Consider the following 21562-nt stretch of genomic DNA (forward strand, 5'->3'; position numbering starts at 1 on the left):
TACCAGCCTTCCGTACAGCTACCTACTTCTATCATAAATGTGTCCTTCATTCAGGCTGAACTAAACTGATCATTATAGTCAGACCCTACCTTTCATCTTGTAAACATCCCATTACTGAAATACTTGGGGTAGTGCCAAGTGACCTTGCAACTGTGCACTGAGTACAACCAAAAGGTTGGTACGCATCCATGTGATGGTCAATTTGTGGGAATTAATTTCCTTTTCCTAGCATGTGGGTCCTTGGGATTGAATGCCAGTGGTCAGGTTTGGCAGTAAGTACCTTTACCTGCTAAGCCATCTTACTACCCCACTTTTTATATTATTTATTTATTTTCGAGACAGGGTTTCTCTGTAGCTTTGGAGCCTGTCCTGGAACTAGCTCTTGTAACCCAGGCTTGCCTCGAACTCACAGCGATCTGTCTGCCTCTGCCTCCCCAGTGCTGGGATTAAAAGCATGTGCCACCAACGCCTGGCTCTCTCTTTTTATTTTTAATCTTTGCTAGGTTCTAATTCCTGAGAAGTCACATGACTTACTTACAGGTGACTGGGTATATATCAACAAAGTGGAGGTAGAAAATAGTCACATAACTCCCAAACAAAAACATGCCCTACCACACAGATACTTTTTGACAGCTCCCATAACACAGGCATAATTGTCTCTTCTCCATATTCCTTTAGTGAGAGCTGTGATACACTAGAAATATTTTTTTTCACACACATCCAAGCATGGGAGTCTTCTGTAAAGGACTACCTGACACTATGTTACTCACAGTATTTAGCCTAAAATGTGAACTACTATCCTTGAACCTAGAAGGGAGAGGCAAAGTATTGATCTGCTGATTCTTGTGTCCACCTTCAGAAATGTGCCCTGACAAATCTGAAAACCTACTTCCCCTTTTCTTTTATGCCCTATTTCAAGGGCAGTATCAAAATAAATGAATGCATCTGAAGTCTCTTAATACACACTCTTGAGACATAAGAGAGACTGAATCTACGGGGAAATCTCAATAGTTTCTATAAACAAGACTTTTTCTTTTTAAACTTTCCTGGAATCCTTGGATTAAAATGAGAATGTGATTTCTCCAAGTATAAATGCAGATTGACAATTTGCTCTTCCAGATTTAATATGGAAATTAAATATTCAAATAATTGATAATGTCCGCATGCTGTCCATTTAATGCCAAGTGGAGGACTTGCTAACAGATTAGATCTCTTCAAGAAATGGTGTGGTGGTTTGAATAAGAAAGCTCCCCCCATATATTTGAATTATTAGTCACCAGGAATTTGCACTATTTGAGAAGGATTACAAAGATCAGGAGGTACGGCCTTGTTATAAAGTAGGTATGGCTTTGTTGAAGGAAGGGCATTACTGGGGTAGCCTTTGAGGTTTCAAAAGCCCATGCCAAACCCAGCCAGTCAGTCTCTGTCTCTCTCTTTCTCTGCCTCTGGTTCAGGATGTAGCTCTCAGCTACTGTTCCAGTGTTTGCCTGCATGCCACCATGCTTCGCATCATGATGATAATGGAGTAAACCTCTGAAACTGAAAGCAACCTCCCAATTAAATCCCTTATCTTTTAATAGCTACCTTAGTCATAGTGTCTCTTCACAGCAATAGAACAGGACTAAAGCAAATGGTTAATGACCGATGCTTTATTTTATATGTCAAAATGTATTACAAATAATGTCTTGGCTCTTAAATGACATCTGAATCTGGCAGCTGCCAATACTTACTGCCATGAGCCTTAAAGCACCAATGAAGTGACTGACTAGTAATGCCATATCACTGAAATTTTATGGATATCGAGGTTCAAAGATGAAAGCTTTGTTAAACCAAAGGTAAATATCACATTTTTTTCATATGTAGAGTCTAAGATTTAAATATATATGTAGTTGTAACATGAAAACAGAAGGAAGTATCAGGGGAAGAAAGAGAACAACAGGGGTCAGAACAAGGAAAGATAATGGGGAGATAAGCAAAATATGATGTTATAATCCAAAAAATCCAGAAATACTGTAATTAAACCCATTACTCTGTGTGCTAATTTTCAAATGCTGTTTAAAAAGAACAATAAAATGCTATGCTAACCTAAAATTTTAAAAAACACTCAAAAAGGAAGACGTGGTAACAAAAATTCTCCTATATCTGACTCTGTTATAAAGTAAAAAAAATACCTTAAATCACCAGAGAAATTGAGAAGGCATTTCCCCAAAAAATATACAAGATAAAAATAAACACAAAAACATATTCTAAATCTTATTAGAAAGATTGGTATTAAGTAGTGAAGACAACTACCTTCAAAACTCCTTTACTGATTTTAATTATTTTAGATCTGTACTTTCGTTGTCTGACAGAAAAATGGCAACAACATTGTTTTAAATTTATCATTAAATATGATATAACATTGCTGGTTGGGATTCTCCTTTGATAAATATATCCATTTGATGGCAATCTCTGCATTTTGTCAATTGTTTTGATACTTGGGAGTGGTCAGAAGTTATCACTGAAGCCTGGTAAAGTATGAAAGATGAAAGTACACAGTGAGAGAGGCGCAGCGGCGGCGGCGCCAGACGCACAGAGGCGCAGCGGCGGCGGCGCCAGACGCGGCTGAGCGGCGGCCAGACCCAAGCTGCTGGGACAGGCGTGCAATAAGGAGAGCAGATCGCCCTACTACAATTGAATCAAAGAGGTAGGCCTTTGGTTGGCCAGGTCACTGAAACAAGGGGAGCCTGGTCCTGTCCTGAAGATCCTTTGGAGGGGTGAGAGGGTTCTTGGCCTGCAGCAGGAACCACAAAAGAGAGTGAGGGCATTTTGTAAGCGGAGCCCTTGGCCAGCAGGGAAACCTGATCCGGTTTCTTAAGGATCCATTGGATAGGATCAATAGGAGGAGATGGGCAGGCGCCAAGGCAAGAACTCACCCAATAATCCGAAAAACAACATGAAAACATCAGAACCCAATGATCTTACAACAGAAGTATTTGAACAACCTAACACAGAAGAAGTGGAAAAAATCGACTTTATGAAGATAATAGAGTCCCTTAAACAACATGTAAAAAATGCCCTTATAGAAATGGATGAGAAGTATAACAAAAAGTTTGAAGAAATGAGTAAATACGTACATGATACCCTGGGAAACCAAGAAAAAACCATCAAACAGGTAATGGAAACAGTTCAAGAATTGAAAACTGAAATGAAGGCAAAGAAGAAAATACAAACTGAGGACCAGCTGGATATGGAAAATCTAGGCCAACGAGCAGAGTCTACAGAAACAAGCATAATCAATAGAATACAAGAAATAGAAGAAAGACTCTCAGATGCTGAGGACACCATAGAGAAAATAAACGAACAGATCAAAGAAAACAGCAAAGCCAACAAATTCTCAACACAAAACATTCAGGAACTATGGGACACAATAAAAAAACCAAACCTAAGAATAATAGGAATAGAAGAAGGAGAAGAGTCACAGCTCAAAGGCTCAGAAAATATTTTCAACAAAATTATGGAAGAAAACTTTCCCAACTTAAAGAAAGATATTCATTTAAATATTCAAGAAGCATACAGAACACCAAACAGACTGGATCAAAGAAAAACATCTCCTCGCCATATAATAATCAAAACACAAAATATACAGGTTAAAGAAAGAATATTAAGAGCTGCAAAAGAAAAAGGGCAAGTAACTTATAAAGGTAAACCGATCAGACTTACACCTGACTTCTCGATGGAAACTATGAAAGCCAGAAGGTCCTGGATAGAGGTTCTGCAGAAGCTAAGAGACCATGGATGCAAACCCAAACTACTATACCCAGCCAAGCTATCGTTCACTATCAACGGAGAAAACAAGACATTCCAGGATAAGAACAAATTTAAACAATACGTAGCCACAAATCCAGCCCTACAGAAAGTAATAGAAGGAAAATCGCAACCCAAGGAATCCAACACTGCCAACACTGCCTACAATAACCCAGGCATCTAATGACCCTTCACGAGCACATCTCAAAGAAAGGAGACACACAATCTCTACTACCAAAAGCAATAAGAATAACCGGAGTAAACACCCACTGGTCATTAATATCACTTAATATTAATGGGCTCAATTCACCTATAAAAAGGCACAGGCTAAAAGATTGGATACGAAAACAGGATCCAACATTCTGCTGTTTGCAAGAAACACATCTCAACCACAAAGACAGGCACCTACTCAGAGTAAAGGGTTGGGAAAAGGTGTTTCAAGCAAATGGTCCTAAGAAAAAAGCAGGTGTGGCCATACTAATTTCTAACAAAACTGACTTCAAACTAAAATCAATCAGAAGAGACCGAGACGGTCACTTTATACTCATAACAGGAACAATTCATCAGGAGGACGTCTCAATCCTGAATATATACGCCCCCAATATAAAAGCACCTACTTATGTAAAAGAAATATTACTAGAACTCAAAGCAGACATCAAACCACACACACTAGTAGTAGGAGACTTCAACACACCTCTCTCTCCAAGGGACAGGTCAATCAGACAGAAACCTAATAGAGAATTAAGAGAATTATTGGAGGTAATGAAGCAAATGGACTTAACAGACATCTATAGAACATTCCACCCAAATAGGAAAGAATATACCTTCTTCTCTGCAGCTCATGGAACCTTCTCAAAAATTGACCACATACTCGGAAACAAAGGAAACCTCCACAGATACAAAAAAATATCAGTGTCCACCTGTGTCTTATCAGAGCATCACGGATTAAAGTTAGAAGGCAACAACCACGCTGCCCCCAAAAAACCGACAAACTCATGGAAACTGAACAGTCAACTACTGAACCACACCTGGGTCAAGGAAGAAATCAAGAAAGAAATTAAAGTCTTCCTTGAATTTAATGAAAATAAAGGGACAACATACTCAAACCTATGGGACACAATGAAAGCAGTGCTAAGAGGAAAGTTCATAGCACTAAGTGCCCACTTAAAGAAAACGGAGAATGCATACATTGGGGACTTAAAAACACACCTGAAAGCTCTAGAAAAAAAAAGAAGCAGACGCGCCCAGGAGAAGTAGAAGACTGGAAATAATAAAACTGAGGGCTGAAATCAACAAAATAGAAACACAGAAAACAGTCCAAAGAATCAATGAAACAAAAAGCTGGTTCTTGGAGAAAATCAACAAGATCGACAAACCCCTATCCAAACTAATTAAACGACAGAGAGAGAACACGAAAATAAATAAGATCAGAAATGAAAAGGGGGACATAACCACAGACACAGAGGAAATTCAGAGAATCATTAGATCTTACTACAAAAGCCTGTATGCCACAAAACTGGAAAATACAAAAGAAATGGACATTTTTTTTAAATAAGTATCATATACCAAAGCTAAACCAAGACCAGGTGAATGATCTAAATAGACCGGTTTCTTGCGAAGAATTAGAAATGGTTATCAAAAATCTCCCTTCGAAAAAAAGCCCAGGACCAGATGGTTTCAATGCAGAATTCTACCAGAACTTCCAAGAAGAATTAATACCTATACTCCTTAAGGTATTTCACAATATAGAATCAGAAGAGTCATTACCAAATTCCTTTTATGAAGCTACAGTTACCCTGATACCAAAACCACAAAAAGACCCAACCAAGAAAGAGAATTACAGACCGATCTCACTCATGAACATCGACGCAAAAATCTTCAATAAAATACTGGCAAACCGAATCCAAGAACACATAAGAAAAATTATCCATTATGATCAAGTAGGCTTCATCCCAGAGATGCAGGGCTGGTTCAACATACGCAAATCTATCAATGTAATCCACCATATAAATAAACTGAAAGAAAAAAACCATATGATCATTTCACTAGATGCGGAAAAAGCATTCGACAAAATTCAACACCCCTTTATGATAAAGGTCTTGGAGAGAATAGGGATACAAGGGTCCTACCTAAATATAATAAAAGCTATTTACAGCAAGCCAACAGCTAACATTAAATTAAACGGAGAAAAACTCAAAGCCATCCCACTAAAATCAGGAACACGACAAGGATGTCCACTCTCGCCATACCTCTTCAATATAGTGCTTGAAATTCTAGCAATAGCAATAAGACAACATAAGGAGATCAAGGGGATTCGTATTGGAAAGGAAGAAGTTAAGCTTTCGTTATTTGCAGATGATATGATAGTGTACATAAGCGACCCCAAAAATTCTACCAAAGAACTCCTACAGCTGATAAACAGCTTTAGTAACGTGGCAGGATATAAGATCAACTCCAAAAAATCAGTTGCCTTCCTATACACCAAGGATAAGGAAGCAGAGAGGGAAATCAGAGAAGCATCACCTTTCACGATAGCCACAAATAGCATAAAATACCTTGGGGTAACCCTGACCAAGGAAGTGAAAGATCTACTTGACAAGAACTATAAGTCTTTGAAGAAAGAAATTGAAGAAGACACCAGAAAATGGAAAGACCTCCCTTGCTCTTGGATTGGGAGGACCAACATAGTAAAAATGGCAATTCTATCAAAAGCAATCTATAGATTCAATGCAATCCCCATCAACATCCCATCAAAATTCTTCACAGATCTGGAGAAGACAATAATCAACTTTATATGGAAAAACAAAAAACCCAGGATAGCCAAAACAATCTTATACAATAAAGGTTTGTCTGGAGGCATTACCATCCCTGACTTCAAACTCTATTACAGAGCTACAGTATTGAAAACAGCTTGGTATTGGCATAAAAACAGAGAAGTCGACCAATGGAATCGAATAGAAGACCCTGACATTAACCCACAAACCTATGAACACCTGATCTTCGATAAAGGAGCTAAAAGTATACAATGGAAAAAAGAGAGCATCTTCAACAAATGGTGCTGGCAAAACTGGATGTCAATCTGTAGAAGAATGAAAATAGATCCATATCTATCACCATGCACAAAACTCAAATCCAAATGGATTAAAGACCTCAATATCAGTCCGAACACACTGAACCTGATAGAAGAGAAAGTGGGAAGTACTCTACAGCACATGGGAACAGGAGACCACTTCCTATGTATAACCCCAGCAGCACAGACACTAAGGGCATCATTGAATAAATGGGACTTCCTGAGGCTGAGAAGCTTCTGTAAAGCAAAGGACACTGTCACTAAGACAAAAAGACAACCCACTGACTGGGAGAAGATCTTCACCAACCCTGCAACTGACAAAGGTTTGATCTCCAAAATATATAAAGAACTCAAGAAACTAGACCGTAAAAGGCTAATCAACCCAATTATAAAATGGGGCACTGATCTGAACAGAGAATTCTCAACAGAAGAACTTCAAATGGCCAAAAGACACTTAAGGTCATGCTCAACTTCCTTAGCGATCAGGGAAATGCAAATCAAGACAACTTTAAGATACCACCTTACACCTGTCAGAATGGCTAAAATAAAAAACACCAATGATAGCCTTTGCTGGAGAGGTTGTGGAGAAAGGGGTACACTCACCCATTGCTGGTGGGAATGCAAACTTGTGCAACCACTCTGGAAAGCAGTGTTTCGGTTTCTCAGGAAATTCGGGATCAACCTACCCCTGGATCCAGCAATACCACTCTTGGGAATATACCCAAGAGAGGCCCTATCATACAACAAAAGTATATGCTCAACTATGTTCATGGCAGCATTGTTTGTAATAGCCAGAACCTGGAAACAACCTAGATGCCCTTCAACGGAAGAATGGATGAAGAAAGTATGGAATATATACATATTAGAGTATTACTCAGCAGTAAAAAACAAGGACTTCTTGAATTTTGCATACAAATGGATGGAAATAGAAAACACTATCCTGAGTGAGGTAAGCCAGACCCAAAAAGAGGAACATGGGATGTACTCACTCATATTTGGTTTCTAGCCATAAATAAAGGACATTGAGCCTATAATTCATGTTCCTAGAGAAGCTAAATAAGGTGAATCCAAAGACAAACACATAGGCATCCTCAGGAATATTAACCTTCATCAGGCGATGAAAGGAGACAGAGACAGAGACCCACACGGGAGCACCGGACAGAAATCTCAAGGTCCAAATCAGGAGCAGAAGGAGACGGAGCACGAGCAAGGAACTCAGGACCACGAGGGGTGCACCCACACACTAAGACAATGGGGATGTTCTATTGGGATCTCACCAAGGCCAGCTGGCCTAGGTCTGAAAAAGCATGGGATAAATCCGGACTAGCTGAACATAGCGGACAATGAGGAATACTGAGAATTCAAGAACAATTGCAGTGGGTTTTTGATCCTACTGCACGTACTGGCTTTGTGGGAGCCTAGGCAGTTTGAATGCTCACCTTACGAGACCTGGATAGAGGTGGGCAGTCCTTGGGCTTCCCACAGGTCAGGGAACCCTGATTGCTCTTCGAGCAGATGAGGGGGGGGGGGACTTGATCGGGGGAGGGGGAGGGAAATGGGAAGCGGTTGTGGGGACGAGGCAGAAATCCTTAATAAATAAATAAATTAAAAAAAAAAAGAAAGTACACAGTGATATTATAGATAAACACCTGCTTCATGCCATGACTATTCCAAGTAATTCAGGTTGCATATCCCTAACCTAAAAATCCAAAAATTTAAGGGTATCATATTTGGAAATTCAGATTTCTAAAAAAATTAAATTTATTATTATGTAAATGGATGTTTTGCTTGAATATGTCTGTGTACCATGTGCATGCAGTGTTCAAGGATGGAAGATAAGGGCAACAGATCCTCTGGGACTGGAGTTATAGACTGTTCTGAGCCGTGTAGGTGTTAGGAATCAAATCCAGGTTCTCTGAAAGAATAGATCAGTCAGAGATCTTAACTGCTGGGTTATCTCTCCAGCCCCAATTAAATATTTTTTGATGAAGGTGTTTAACTGGTAAAGTATGTAAATATTCTAAAATCTTGGGAGAAACCTGAAAAACAAAAAAATACTCTAGTCCCAAACATTTCAAATAAGGGATATCTTTTAAATTCAGCTTTTAAAACTTTATATATGCAGGCATGTGGGACTCTAACCATGGGTTTACCTGATAATGTGGTTCAGAAGCCATTGGAATTTGTTTTGTTAAGAGTTTGAAAACATTTGGAGATATAAGCTAAAAGGTTGTAACCAAGTTTGATGGGTGATTCTGGCGAGAGTTCACAAGACCAGAGGCTAATAAAATGTAGACAGTAAAGATTGTGCTTATGATATTTCAGATGGGAACAAGAACTCTACTAGGAATTAAACTAGATGATATCCATAGTATAATATCATGAAAAAGAACCCGTCTACAGTGTCTTGAGATATTATAGTAAGATGAACTTAAAGGTGACAAATTGGGCTGGAGAGATGGCTCAGTGGTTAAGAGTATCTGTTGCTCTTCCAAGAGACTTGGGTTCAATCACCAGCACCCACATGGTTGCTCACAAACTCTATAACTCCAAACCCAGGGGATCCATACCTCTTCTGGCCTCCACAGGTATAAGGCATACAAGTGGTATAGACATACATGAAGAAAAAACACCCATATACAAAAGATAAAATTAATAAAAAAATAAAGATGGTAAACTACTAAATTTGGCAGAGGAAAGTTCAAGGGAAGTGGTCATTCAGATTTGTGGCATCTATCTCATTGCTTGCTTTTAGCCAAGTTTACAATGAGAATTGTAAGCAGAAAGATTGGGATATTTTACAACTTGAGCAGAAAGGCAGCAGCTAATGTTGGGATCAAGGAAAATATGACTGCTGAAGAGCTCTGGGCCATTAAAAGAAGCCAACTATTTTGCATCAGGACATAGTAAATATACCTTGATTATCTTCAGGAATGACCAAGACTCAGTCATTCAGGCTCAGGGGTATAAAGATTAACTAATTTGAAAGATTGTGCTTTGAAAAAAGAGTTGTACGGCACTCTGCTGGCATAAGGCCACGTGGAAAGTGTTTCTCCATGTTCACTCATCCAAGCATTTATAGGCCACTGAAGCCATAGTCCAAGGGGGGCACAGATACTGCTTTAGCTGGCAACAGACCTTAATGTTGCTCATGAGATGCTGTTTTTACAAGGATACAGAAAACAAGAGTTATGGGATCATGAGGCTTTCCCCAGATTTCAAAAGAAAGCCTGGGAGGGTAGGCAATTTGTAGCAGGATCAAGATCCCTGCAGGCAACACCTAGAGGGCAACGTGTAAAGCAGTGTAGATAAAAATACTAGGGAGATCAGAAACTTGAACAGCTAAAGAAGGCTGCAGGGGGGAACAGGGCCAACCCAAAATGTCATATAGGTTGCAAACAGCAAGGCCACAGCAACAGGACAATCCTAACCCACCTAGAGGTCACATAATGGCACCCCATGTCATGGATGCTAGACATGCATTTACAGGATTTCAGGTTTGTCCTACTGGGTTCTAGTCTTTCTTTTGTCCCATTCCTCTTTTTTGGCCCCATTTCTCTTTTTGGGGCTAGAATTTTTTTCAAGTGCCTTTGAATGTGGAATGTATACAGCCATGACTTCTACATTTTACAGAGGTTCACAACTAGTAGTTTTCCTTTAGTCTTCAAAGAGACTTTGGGCTTGGACTTTTTAACACAGCCCAAACTGTTAATATTATATTGACTCTTGGAAGTAGATTGAATGCATTTTGTATTATAAGACAGAAGATTTTAGGAGGGCAGTTTGGATATGAAATAACCACAAGGGGGCATATAGTAGGTGCTAGTTGCCAGCTGATGGCCCTTTTGGAAATGACTACATCTAAGGGTTCTCATCTAGTCAGTATGTTGACAGATCAATAATATGACATCATTATTAGGAGGAAGTGAGTCACTGGAGACATGCTCTGAAAAGATATATCTTGTCTCCCTCTTTCCCTTTTCTTTCTGTCAGCCACGAAGTGAACTTCTCTGCTCTTTTATGTGACTCCCACCATATCCTGCCTCACCACAGATCTGAGTACTATGATGGAGCTGAGTACTATGGTCTAAAACTTCTGAAGCTGAGAGCCAAATGAAATATTTCCTCCTTTAAATTGTTTCTCTCGGGTAATATAATGGTTAATAGGGAACAAAAATAAAAACACTGTCTAGCATAGTCATCTTTCAGCCTGCTAGCTAGATCCTTGGTTAGAATAGTATGCCTGAACTAGTACACACTAGTACATAATAAAGTCTTGTCTATAAGAGCAATAGCAAATACAAAATTGCTCATAAAGGATTCTACACCATGAGAGGCCAGCAGTTTAACTGCTCAGTGGAAACTTCACGTAGCTTTGAATGGGCTTCTGAATGCAGTCAAGTGGAAGATACCAGGAAATGCTGGCTGGTTCAAGCCAGCTTTCCCACTGACAGGGAGTCCTTGCCATCTGAGGGTCAAACATCATTCATGCCTGCCAACCTTTAGTAACTAATTTATGGTCATGTTTTGGTTCACTTCATAAAAGTTAAAGGTCAGCTGAAATGCAGGAATACTCCCTTTTCCCCATCACTATTTTCCCCTATACATATAAGGTAGCACTACAACTTCCTTAAAATTGTATACAAAGCCATATCCTACTACAACTGGACTAGTTAAAATAGAAACATAAACTTAAAGACTATGAATCAATTGGAAACTCTTAGCTTATTATGTGAAAATAAGGTTCTCAGTACCAAGGACTCTTGCCTGGGCTCAACAGAGTCTCCTGACAGGAGACATTGAGACCAGGAAGCATAAGGGATGTTGGTTTTGTGTGCAATACCAACTATTCTCCCTCCAGATTAGAAATTTATTTATCTCCGAATCATCTCAGAGGGTCATATCCATTTTTAGATGTCAATTTTCCACTTCAAAGCCTGTTTTATTCTTTCATTCCTTTGAGAGAACAGTAATCATTATTTCATTCACTATTTGAAAATGTGTATACTCTATTTTGTCTAGCTAAAAAATAGCAACAAGCAACTCCCAGTTCTTATTTAACAAGCTAATTTTTATAGTTTTTATAGTGCACTAGGAATTTTCTCAAAATTTGCACAAGTGATGACACAATTCTTTTAACTCAACATTCAATCACATGGAAGCAAGTGTTACTAAAATTGGAGCTCATACACTGGGGGAACAGGATTGTTAGACTTTGTTTTCCCAGGTTTAACGAAGGTTGACCTTCATTTCTAAAATGCTTTCCCTACTTTGGGATGTTGAGCTTAAGAGCCACTGGGGTTTGGGGTGTAGAACATGAAAGAGAACACACATTTTCACAGAGATCATGATGTCTCCTTCCCTTGATGAATCAAAATTTCATCATTATTTGCTGGTATCTACTACACATGCATAATATGTTCAACATAAATGTATATATATTTCTATGTAAAAACATTCACAAGAAATGCTTATAAAGGCATGTGTTTTAAGATTCCATACATGGAGCATCCTAAATGTCCATCATTAGTGAAATGAATAAATCATGGTATATCTATTCAATAGAATATTCTACAGCGACAAAAAACTATCTAGTGAAACACACATCAGCATATATGAATACCATCAACATGCTTTTGAAGTCATGAACTTAAACACAGAAGAGAGTATGTTGTGTGATATAAGTTTAAGGACAAGGAAGACTAATATATGGAGATAGCAGTTGCAACATTGGTTGCCTATGGAGAGGCAGAGGTTGCAGACAAAGCTGAACAAGAAACTTCTAGGGTGATTTTGTTTTTATTTTGGCAGGAGTATTGTTTAAATGTGTATATTCATTTCTCAAATTCATCAAATTATTTAAAATCGACACATTTTTACTGCTGTCAAAATTTAAGAGATGTGACTTTACATAGGTTACAAGATTCTGGAAAAACATGGGCTCCTATTTTGTTGCTGTCTTAAAGATGCTGCTAGTGGTGTTATCAGCAATTTGAAGCTTAAAACAGTTGCTGAAAAAGTACAGCCTCTGAAACTGGGAAACTAGATGCAGTAATTCTCAGCTCATTTGGAACACCACTTACTTTATGTATTCCTTACTTTATGTCATTCATTGGAAGACTTATAAGGCCGTGCTTGAAGTTCCTAGCTATCAAAGTTGCATACATTTCCAGAATCCTCTTCTGTATTGATCTGACATAATTATGTAAGTAACAACTTACTTACTGGGACAGAAAAGAATGTATCTCAGAATGATTTTTAAAATACTTATTTTTCCTGTATGTTATCAATAGAAGAGGAGGGGAAGTAGAAATAAGACATTTAGATATCTGGTTTTCAGAGGTTGAATTTGAAACTCTACTTACCCTACAAATTCACAGTAGTCATGTTTGATGGCCACTTAGCTAGAAACTACATGTCTTAGGGTTTCTATTGCTGCAATTAAACGCCATGACCGAAAAGCAAGCTGGGGATGAAAGGGTTTATTTGGCTTACATTTACTCATTGCTGTTCATCACTGAAGAATATCAGGACAGGAATTCAAACAGGGCAGGATCCTGTTGCAGGGGCTGATGCAAAGGTCATGGAGGGGTGCTGCCTGCTTGCTCAGTCAGTTTTCTTATAGAACCCAAGACCACCAGCCCAGGGACGGTACCACTCACCATAGGCTGGGCCCTCCTCCATCAATCACTAATTAAGACAATGTCTTATACCTGGATCTCATTGGAAGCACCCTCTCAGATGATTCTATCTTGTGTCAAATTGACATACAAAACCAGCCAGTACACTATATTTTCCAACTTTACTTTAGCAATATGGAGTCAACTGAATATAAGTCAACGGAATATAAGAGTCAATGGAATTTAAGAAGTAGCAACTCACTCATGCTGACTAATTTTATGTCAACTTCACACAAGCTAGGATCATTTGAGAAGACAGAACCTCAACTAAGAAAATGACTCCAGAAAGTCAGGCTGTAAGCAGACCCATAGGGCATTTTCAAAATTAGTGATTGGTGGGGGAGGGCTCAGCCCATTATAGGTGATGTCATCCCTGGGCTGGTGGTCCTGGGTCCTATAAGAAAGTAGGCTGAGCAAGTCATGAGGAACAAGCCAGTAAGCAGCACTCCTCCATGGCCTCTGTATCAGCTCCTGGCTCCAGTTCCTGATAAACAGTAAGCCAAATAAACCCTTTCCTCCCAAAGTTGCTTTTGGTCATGGTGTTTCAGCACAGCAATAGTAACCCTAAGACACCACATTAAAGAAAATCCCTCACTTACTTTTCTTCTCTGGTAGCATACATAGCACTTTTTCACACTAGGAAAGCTATCCTACAAGGATGGAGCTTCCAGATGTGTAGCAGTTTGACTTCTTCATGCTCTATGAATCAAGTATGTGGTATTATCAGAAAAGGGTCTTGCCAACAAGATGTGTAGGGTAACCAATAGCACTGACAATCACTTGTAATGTTGGGGGTCTATGAAACCTTACTGGCCAACAACTCCAAAAGAGGCAACCCATTCCTAGCATGGGGATTTTTATTTGTTAGCCTATGGTGTCTGGTAGAGGCACTGTTGCCTCATCATAGAGTGACTCTCTTTCAACACCTTTATGAGTACGCATACATGCACACACAAATGTATACATATATGTATATATGCATACATATATATACACATACATGCACATATATATGCATGTATGTGTATATGTACACACACATCTGATCTAGCAAGACATCCCCAGTGGTGCAATAGTGTCATGAACATCATGCCAGTAACAACCACCTTCTGAATGGATTTTAGTCTCAGTCCAGAAGATGAAATCCATACTTTATTATCAGGCCAAAAACCTGCAGCCCTAGAATATAATCTACTATTATTATACTAAATGAACATAGTATTAAACAGATTCCTAGTAATTCTTAGATTAATGTATATCTCAAACATCATCAGAGAAACTTCTATGTGTAGTGGATGGTGATTAGCCAACATTTACAACTGGTCAAGGTACAAAGAATGAGAGACTGTGGAACCTCCTTCTGAATGAAGCCCTAAATGGAACATATGTACTCAACCATTTTCCTCCAGAGGTCCCAGTATCACTGCAGAAAAGGGGACAGAAAGAGTGTAAGAGCCAGAAGTCATAGATGACTACAAGGAAACAGTGTTTTCTAGACACATAATGCAATTCCACATGCACTCACAATGGTTGTGACAGCATACACAAGACCTGTGCCAGTTCAAGCCAGACAAAATCTCCGCATGGAGAGGTGGGATGGGCACGAAAGTCTCACTCCCTACTCAAGGAGCTATTAGCAATTGTTAGTGTAGAGAAAGGAAGGGTCAGTTTTCTTTAAAAGTGTAGCTCCTGGTAGGTCGACTGCACAACCAAGAATATATAGATAGGCATCACAAATTGGACTCAATGGGTTTAAAATTTAAAAGTGGGGATACAATTTGGGTGGGGAGGTAAGAGGGATTTATCTTGGGGTAGTTAGGGCAGGGGGATGAACGATCAAAATACAGTGTACAAAATCCTGAAAGAATAAGGGAGAGAAAGGTAATAATTTGGCTCTCACTTTCTTCTTGTCTGTAACCATGGCCTATCTGTTATAATGTAAGAGAGGCAGTAAACTAGCTTCAACTATGTAGATGATGCCAACATGCTAGAGCAGTGGTTCTCAGCCTTTCTAATGCTGTGACCCCTTAAATATAGTTCCTCATGTTGTGGTGACCCCCAATGTTATTTTGTTGCTACTTCATAGCAATAATTTTACACCATTTTGACTCATAATGTAAATATCTGATGTGCGGGGTATTTGATACATAACCCTTACGAAAGTCATTCAACCCCACAAAGGGTTTCAACACAGGTTGAAAACTGCTTGTCTAGGGGACAACAAAAACCTATAAAATGGTTGGATGCTAAGTCTAAAAGCCATTTCTAGAGCAGTGCTGCTGTGCTAACAGCCTGGTTCCTTCAATTCTATCCTGCTAAGCAAGAGGAAAATTTCAGTCTTACTTAAATCATTGGATTTGCAGGCCCTTTGCTACATCATTTTAGCTAATTTACCTACTATTTAAGCTTTGGAGGCTTGCAGTCTCTAGGCAACACTTTCTAAGTTACACATATACATGCATGCATGCACACACATACAAACAACACAACACAAACATACGTGCACACGTATGCACACACACTCACAGGAAATAAAATCAACACCATTGAAGGGCATCTAGGCTGTTTCCAGGTTCTGGCTATTACAAACAATGCTGCTATGAACATAGTTGAGCATATACTTTTGTTGTATGATAGGGCATCTCTTGGGCATATTCCCAAGAGTGGTATTGCTGGGTCCAGGGGTTGATCCCGAATTTCCTGAGAAACCGCCACACTGCTTTCCAAAGTGGTTGCACAAGTTTGCATTCCCACCAGCAATGGATGAGTGTACCCCTTTCTTCACAACCTCTCCAGCAAAGGCTATCCTTGGTGTTTTCGATTTTCGCCATTCTGACAGGTGTAAGATGGTATCTTAAAGTTGTCTTGATTTGCATTTCCCTGATCGCTAAGGAAGTTGAGCATGACCTTAAGTGTCTTTTGGCCATTTGCACTTCTATTGAGAATTCTCTGTTCAGTTCAGTGCCCCATTTTATAATTGGGTTGATTAGCCTTTTACGGTCTAGTTTCTTGAGTTCTCTATATATTTTGGAGATCAGACCTTTGTCAGTTGTGGGGTTGGTGAAGATCTTCTCCCAGTCAGTGGGTTGCCTTTTTGTCTTAGTGACAGTGTCCTTTGCTTTACAGAAGCGTCTCAGTCTCAGGAGGTCCCATTTATTCAATGAGGCCCTTAATGTTTGTGCTGCTGGGGTTATACGTAGGAAGTGGTCTCCTGTGCCCATGTGTTGTAGAGTACTTCCCACTCAAGAATATTGGCAATGGGTTTTTGATCCTACTGCACGTACTGGCTTTGTGGGAGCCTAGGCAGTTTGGATGCTCATCTTACTAGACCTGGATGGAGGTGGGTGATCCTTGGACTTCCCACAGGGCAGGGAACCCTGATTGCTCTTTGGGCTGACAAAGGAGGGGGACTTGATTGGGGGAGGGGGAGGGAAATGGGAGGCGGTGGTGGGGAAGAGACAGAAATCTTTAATAAATAAATAAATACATAAATAAATAAATAAATAAATAAATAAATAAATAAATAATCAATGCCATTTATACTGGCTAGTTTTTAGTCAACTTGTCAAAAGCTAGTCATCAGAGAGGAGGGATCCTCAATTGAGAAAATGCCTCTAGAAGATCAGGCTGTAGGCAAGCCTGTAAGGGATTTTCTTAATGAGTGATTTATGGGGAATGGCCAGCCCATTGTGGGTGGTGCCATCCCTGGGATGGTGGTTCTCAGTTCTTTAAGAAAGTAGGCTGAGCAAGACGTATGGAGTAAGCCAGTAAAGGTAGTACTTCTCCATGGCTTCTGTATCAGCTCTGCCCTGTTTGAGTTCTTGCCCTGACTTCCTTCGATGACGAACAGTGATGTGGAAGTATAAGCCAAATAAGCCCTTTCCTCCCCAACTTGCTTTTTTGTTATGGTGTTTCACTGCAGCAATAGAAATCCTAACTAAGACCTCATCATTATCTATTGTGCAACATCAACCTTACTACTTCAGCTAGTCCTCCATAGCCTAAAAGATACCATCAATATCTTTTTTCTTTTCTTTCTTTCTATTCTATTCTTATTTATTTATTTATTTATTATTTGAGACACGGTTTCTTTGTGTATCCCCGGCTGACAAGGAATGAGCTCTGTAGACTAGGCTGGCCTTGAACTCAGAGAGATTCATCTGCCTCTGGCCTAAAATTAAAGTGTACCTATGACTAGAGTGTTGAGATTAAAGGCACGCACACCACCACCCAGCAATACCTTTTTCATGTGTATAATCCCATCCTCTATGCTTAACTTTATATCCTATATTTTCCTTCACTTGCGTCTTGTGTTCTGGTTTCACCTGATATTACTTAGATGCACCTTGTGCAAAAAGAATTCTATGCTCACACTCCAGCCAAATTTAATGGCCTTTCACTCTCCTCCACATCCTACCATCTCCCATCCATGATAGAATTCTTTCAAACTTAGACCAGAAAATACAAAGAAGCATTTATACCCCTAAACAGAAAAACTCTCTCCTTCTGCTATACTTTTATCTATATAACTTTGGACAACCCCTTCATTAAACTATATCTCTCCCCAAGCTATTAGAATTTTTTTTGACACAAGAGTTATATAGACCAGACAGCCCTGAACTCCAGAGATCTGCCTGCCTGCCTCTGCCTCCGGAGTGCAGGGGATAAAGGTATATAACACCACACCTGGCCTTATTAGGATTTTCTACATGTCTGATTTAAGAAAATATGTATTCCAAAGGCAAAGTACCTTGTGCGTTTTCATACTTTCAGCAGTTAGCATATGACTTGGATCATATCTAATGAATGTTAAAAGACAACAGATGAATTTAGCAGGTCACATGTTCACAAACCCTACACATAATCATTCTTACCTATTCAGTGCAAATGCATAGTGGAATTTAATGTTGTGCTGATCAGCCAAATCACATGTAGGCAGCATCTTCAGTGTTTCTACCAGCTTGACCATTGCATCATAGTCCTGTTGGAAAAATGTCTCAGTGTGAGAAAGAGGAAACAGTTCTTCATAGATTTTTCTGAATAGTTATAAACATAAGACAGCCTCCAAATTTAAAGAGAAACCTTTCCTAGCAGACAGTATTTAGTGAAATTGTAGCCTTAGCAAGTACACAGAAAAATTATCAAGAAAAAGAATGTAGGGGGCTGGAGAGATGGCTCAGAGGTTAAGAGCACTGGCTGTTCTTCCGGAGGTCCTGAGTTCAATTCCCAGCAACCACATGGGGGCTCACAACCATCTGTACTGAGATCTGGCGCCCTCCTCTGGCCTGCGGGCATACATCGAGGCAGAATGTTGTATATATAATAAATAAATAAATTTAAAAAAAAAGAAAAAGAATGTAAATGAGACAGAAGAGGAATTCCTGCTACCAGAGAGCACAAAAATCCCAGCACTCGGGAGGCAGAAGCAGTCAGATCTCTGTGAGTTCGAGGCCAGCCTGGTCTACAAGAGCTAGTTCCAGGACAGGCACCAAAGCTACAGAGAAACCTTGTCTCAAAAAAAAATACAAAATAAACAAAAAGCAAAAATAAAAGTAAAAATTTTGTTAAACCCCAAACCAGGAACACATGTGAGCCTAGCAACAACAACAACAAAAAGATGTTATATGTTGAGTGTGGGAGGGTTAATACCAGCAGCAGAACTGCATTAAAATCAGTTGGATAAATACACACAAGAAGACCTAGTGACTTTCCAATATAAATGGATAAAACATCTTACTCCTTCCTATTTTGCCTAAATCAATCAAATTAATCTAAGTTAAAATTTCTCAACTGCAGCACTGTTGATATTCTAGGCTTACATTTCTGCTCCGGAATGCTGTCCATGTATTTATTGTTGGATGGGTAGCTGTATCTCTACTGGAAACCACAAGTACCCCGGACCTACACAGTCAGTTTTGACAACTAGAATGTCTCTCCAGATAATGCCAAATACCAGCAAGCTAAGAACTACTGCTTCAAATGCTACACACATTACCCCAGGGGTTAAATTGCTACCATGTGTGTCTCCACTGGGTTCCATTTTGGCAGTGCCACCAATAGATACCCATTTAGCCAGGATTAGATATTACTGGTATTGGCCAACTTACTGCCAGTCAGTCAGTAGAGAGGATCTTCCTAAAGAAACCTAATACTTAGCTTTAGACTTTGATGCTGCTGCCTCAGAAAAGAGAAGACAATATATCCAAGGAACCTTCTGGCTCTTCTTTGTGCTTAAGAGTCCTAACAATGAAAAGTTAAGAACTGAAGCCGTTCAGGAAGGGAAGAGTAAAAGAAAGCCAGCAAGTCAGAGAAACATTTCAAGGGCAAGGGTGTGGTAGCAATCATTGCATTGTGAAAGCATCTTCTACTTGTAGAATACCACAGAGCTGCACTAGAGGTTGTTGATCCCAATTCTGTAAAATGAATTATGGCACAATTGAGTTTTGAACTTGCCATGTAGCTGAAGATGACTTTGAACTCCCAATGCTCCTGATTTTGTGCCTCCAGAAGGAAGAGATGCAAGACACCCTTGAAAAGAATTCAATTTTGAAGAGAAATCCTCAGTTTCCCTTCAGGATTCCACACCTCATAACCTGAGTCTCAAGATTTTCCAGTAACTTCTGATGCCTATATTAGAATAAGCATCTGCTTCCCTAGTTCTTTAACATAGTCCAGCTATGTCTACTCTCACTGAGGAGTTGTGGTAAGAAGAGAAAGGCGTGACCAAAGCATAAAGGAAATTCTGGAAGAGTTGAAAACAAGGGCAATGGAGCTAATCAGCTTCTGTTTGAATCTTGACTTTACCACGCTCTGTAAATCTGAGCAGGTTACTTAATTTTCTGTGCCTCAAATTTCTTCATTTCTAAAATAGAAACAATTAAAGAATACCTAAACCATAGGGTTAAGAGGTTTAATGAATCAGAATTTACAAAAGGCTTATTCTATTACCTAGAATAAAATATACATAAAATGTTGAACTCTTAGTTTCTTATTTTAAGCACAATAGGGGCTCTTGTTGGAGTGCTTACTCCAGCTCTAATATGACAAAACTACCTCTAAATCATCTATAACAGCCCATCCAGGTCATATGCTTATTAAGAGCAGCTTCTTCATCACACTCCTGATGTAAATAAGTATACATTGTATGAGAAATTCTTTATAACAAAGAAAAGTCAGGCATATGGTAGCCTCACCTTAGTATATTTCATACCTGGATATCACGGTAGGACAGGAGTAAGTTAATGATAATGTCCGATGTCAGAACCTCAATATTATCTATGCGGAGTTTGATCCGAGTCAATTCTTTTGCCAGTTCATCACCCTGGTATTTCTCTCTGGCTTTCCGGATGTCATTTAACAAGGTTTCTTTGTAATAAACACTGAAGAAGAAAACAAACACCCCTCATTATATTCATGCATCTAAGTCTCTCTTAAGGAGTGCTCAGACAAGCACAGTTCTCAATAACATATGGGGCCTTGGCCATCCCTGAGTCTTCCTATACCAATAAACATGTTAATATACATTTTTTGCATACTGCAGCAAAAATTAGTAGATGATACTAAAATTCAGCTTATTACAACTTTAAAAGTATCTTCAAAACTTAACTTAGAACTTAGTCTAAAGAATTTTTAGTGCAACTCCCTTTTATATATATATATATATATATATATATATATATATATATATGTGTGTGTGTGTGTGTGTGTACATATATGTATAAATATATATATATATGTACACAGCATAGAAGCAAGTTTACATGATTATTTAATTTCCCCCACTTCCAACAGATTATCAAAAGTCAAACAAAACTCCGAAAGACATAAAACTTAGGCAAATTCATTTTAAAAACATTTTCATCTACTAAGTGTTCCCAGCTTGTAGTCAAGAAGCTGTTCCCAGGTGAAGGAGAACGAAAACTAGTGATGTATTTTTTCTTGAGCAATCCAACAAGGGGTACACAGAGGACATGTTAGGAAGATTACAGACAACGGTACCTTCCACCCTTCCCTTTCCTTGTTATAT

General features: G+C 39.1%; 1 protein-coding gene across 1 annotated transcript in view; it reads right to left on the reverse strand.

The window, feature by feature from the left end:
- Map3k15 (mitogen-activated protein kinase kinase kinase 15) overlaps positions 1 to 21562 on the reverse strand; it is a 137571-nt gene that overhangs the window by 76795 nt on the left and 39214 nt on the right. The window contains exons 5-6 of the mRNA XM_041642320.1: positions 20747 to 20915; positions 18411 to 18517 (exon numbers count right to left, since the gene is read on the reverse strand). Of these exons, the coding sequence (XP_041498254.1) occupies positions 18411 to 18517; positions 20747 to 20915 (276 nt within the window). The remainder of the gene's footprint in view (positions 1 to 18410; positions 18518 to 20746; positions 20916 to 21562) is intronic.

This window comes from Microtus oregoni, unplaced genomic scaffold, assembly GCF_018167655.1.
Source record: "Microtus oregoni isolate MIOR12 unplaced genomic scaffold, Mior012 000074F_000, whole genome shotgun sequence".
Taxonomy (NCBI): domain Eukaryota; kingdom Metazoa; phylum Chordata; class Mammalia; order Rodentia; family Cricetidae; genus Microtus; species Microtus oregoni.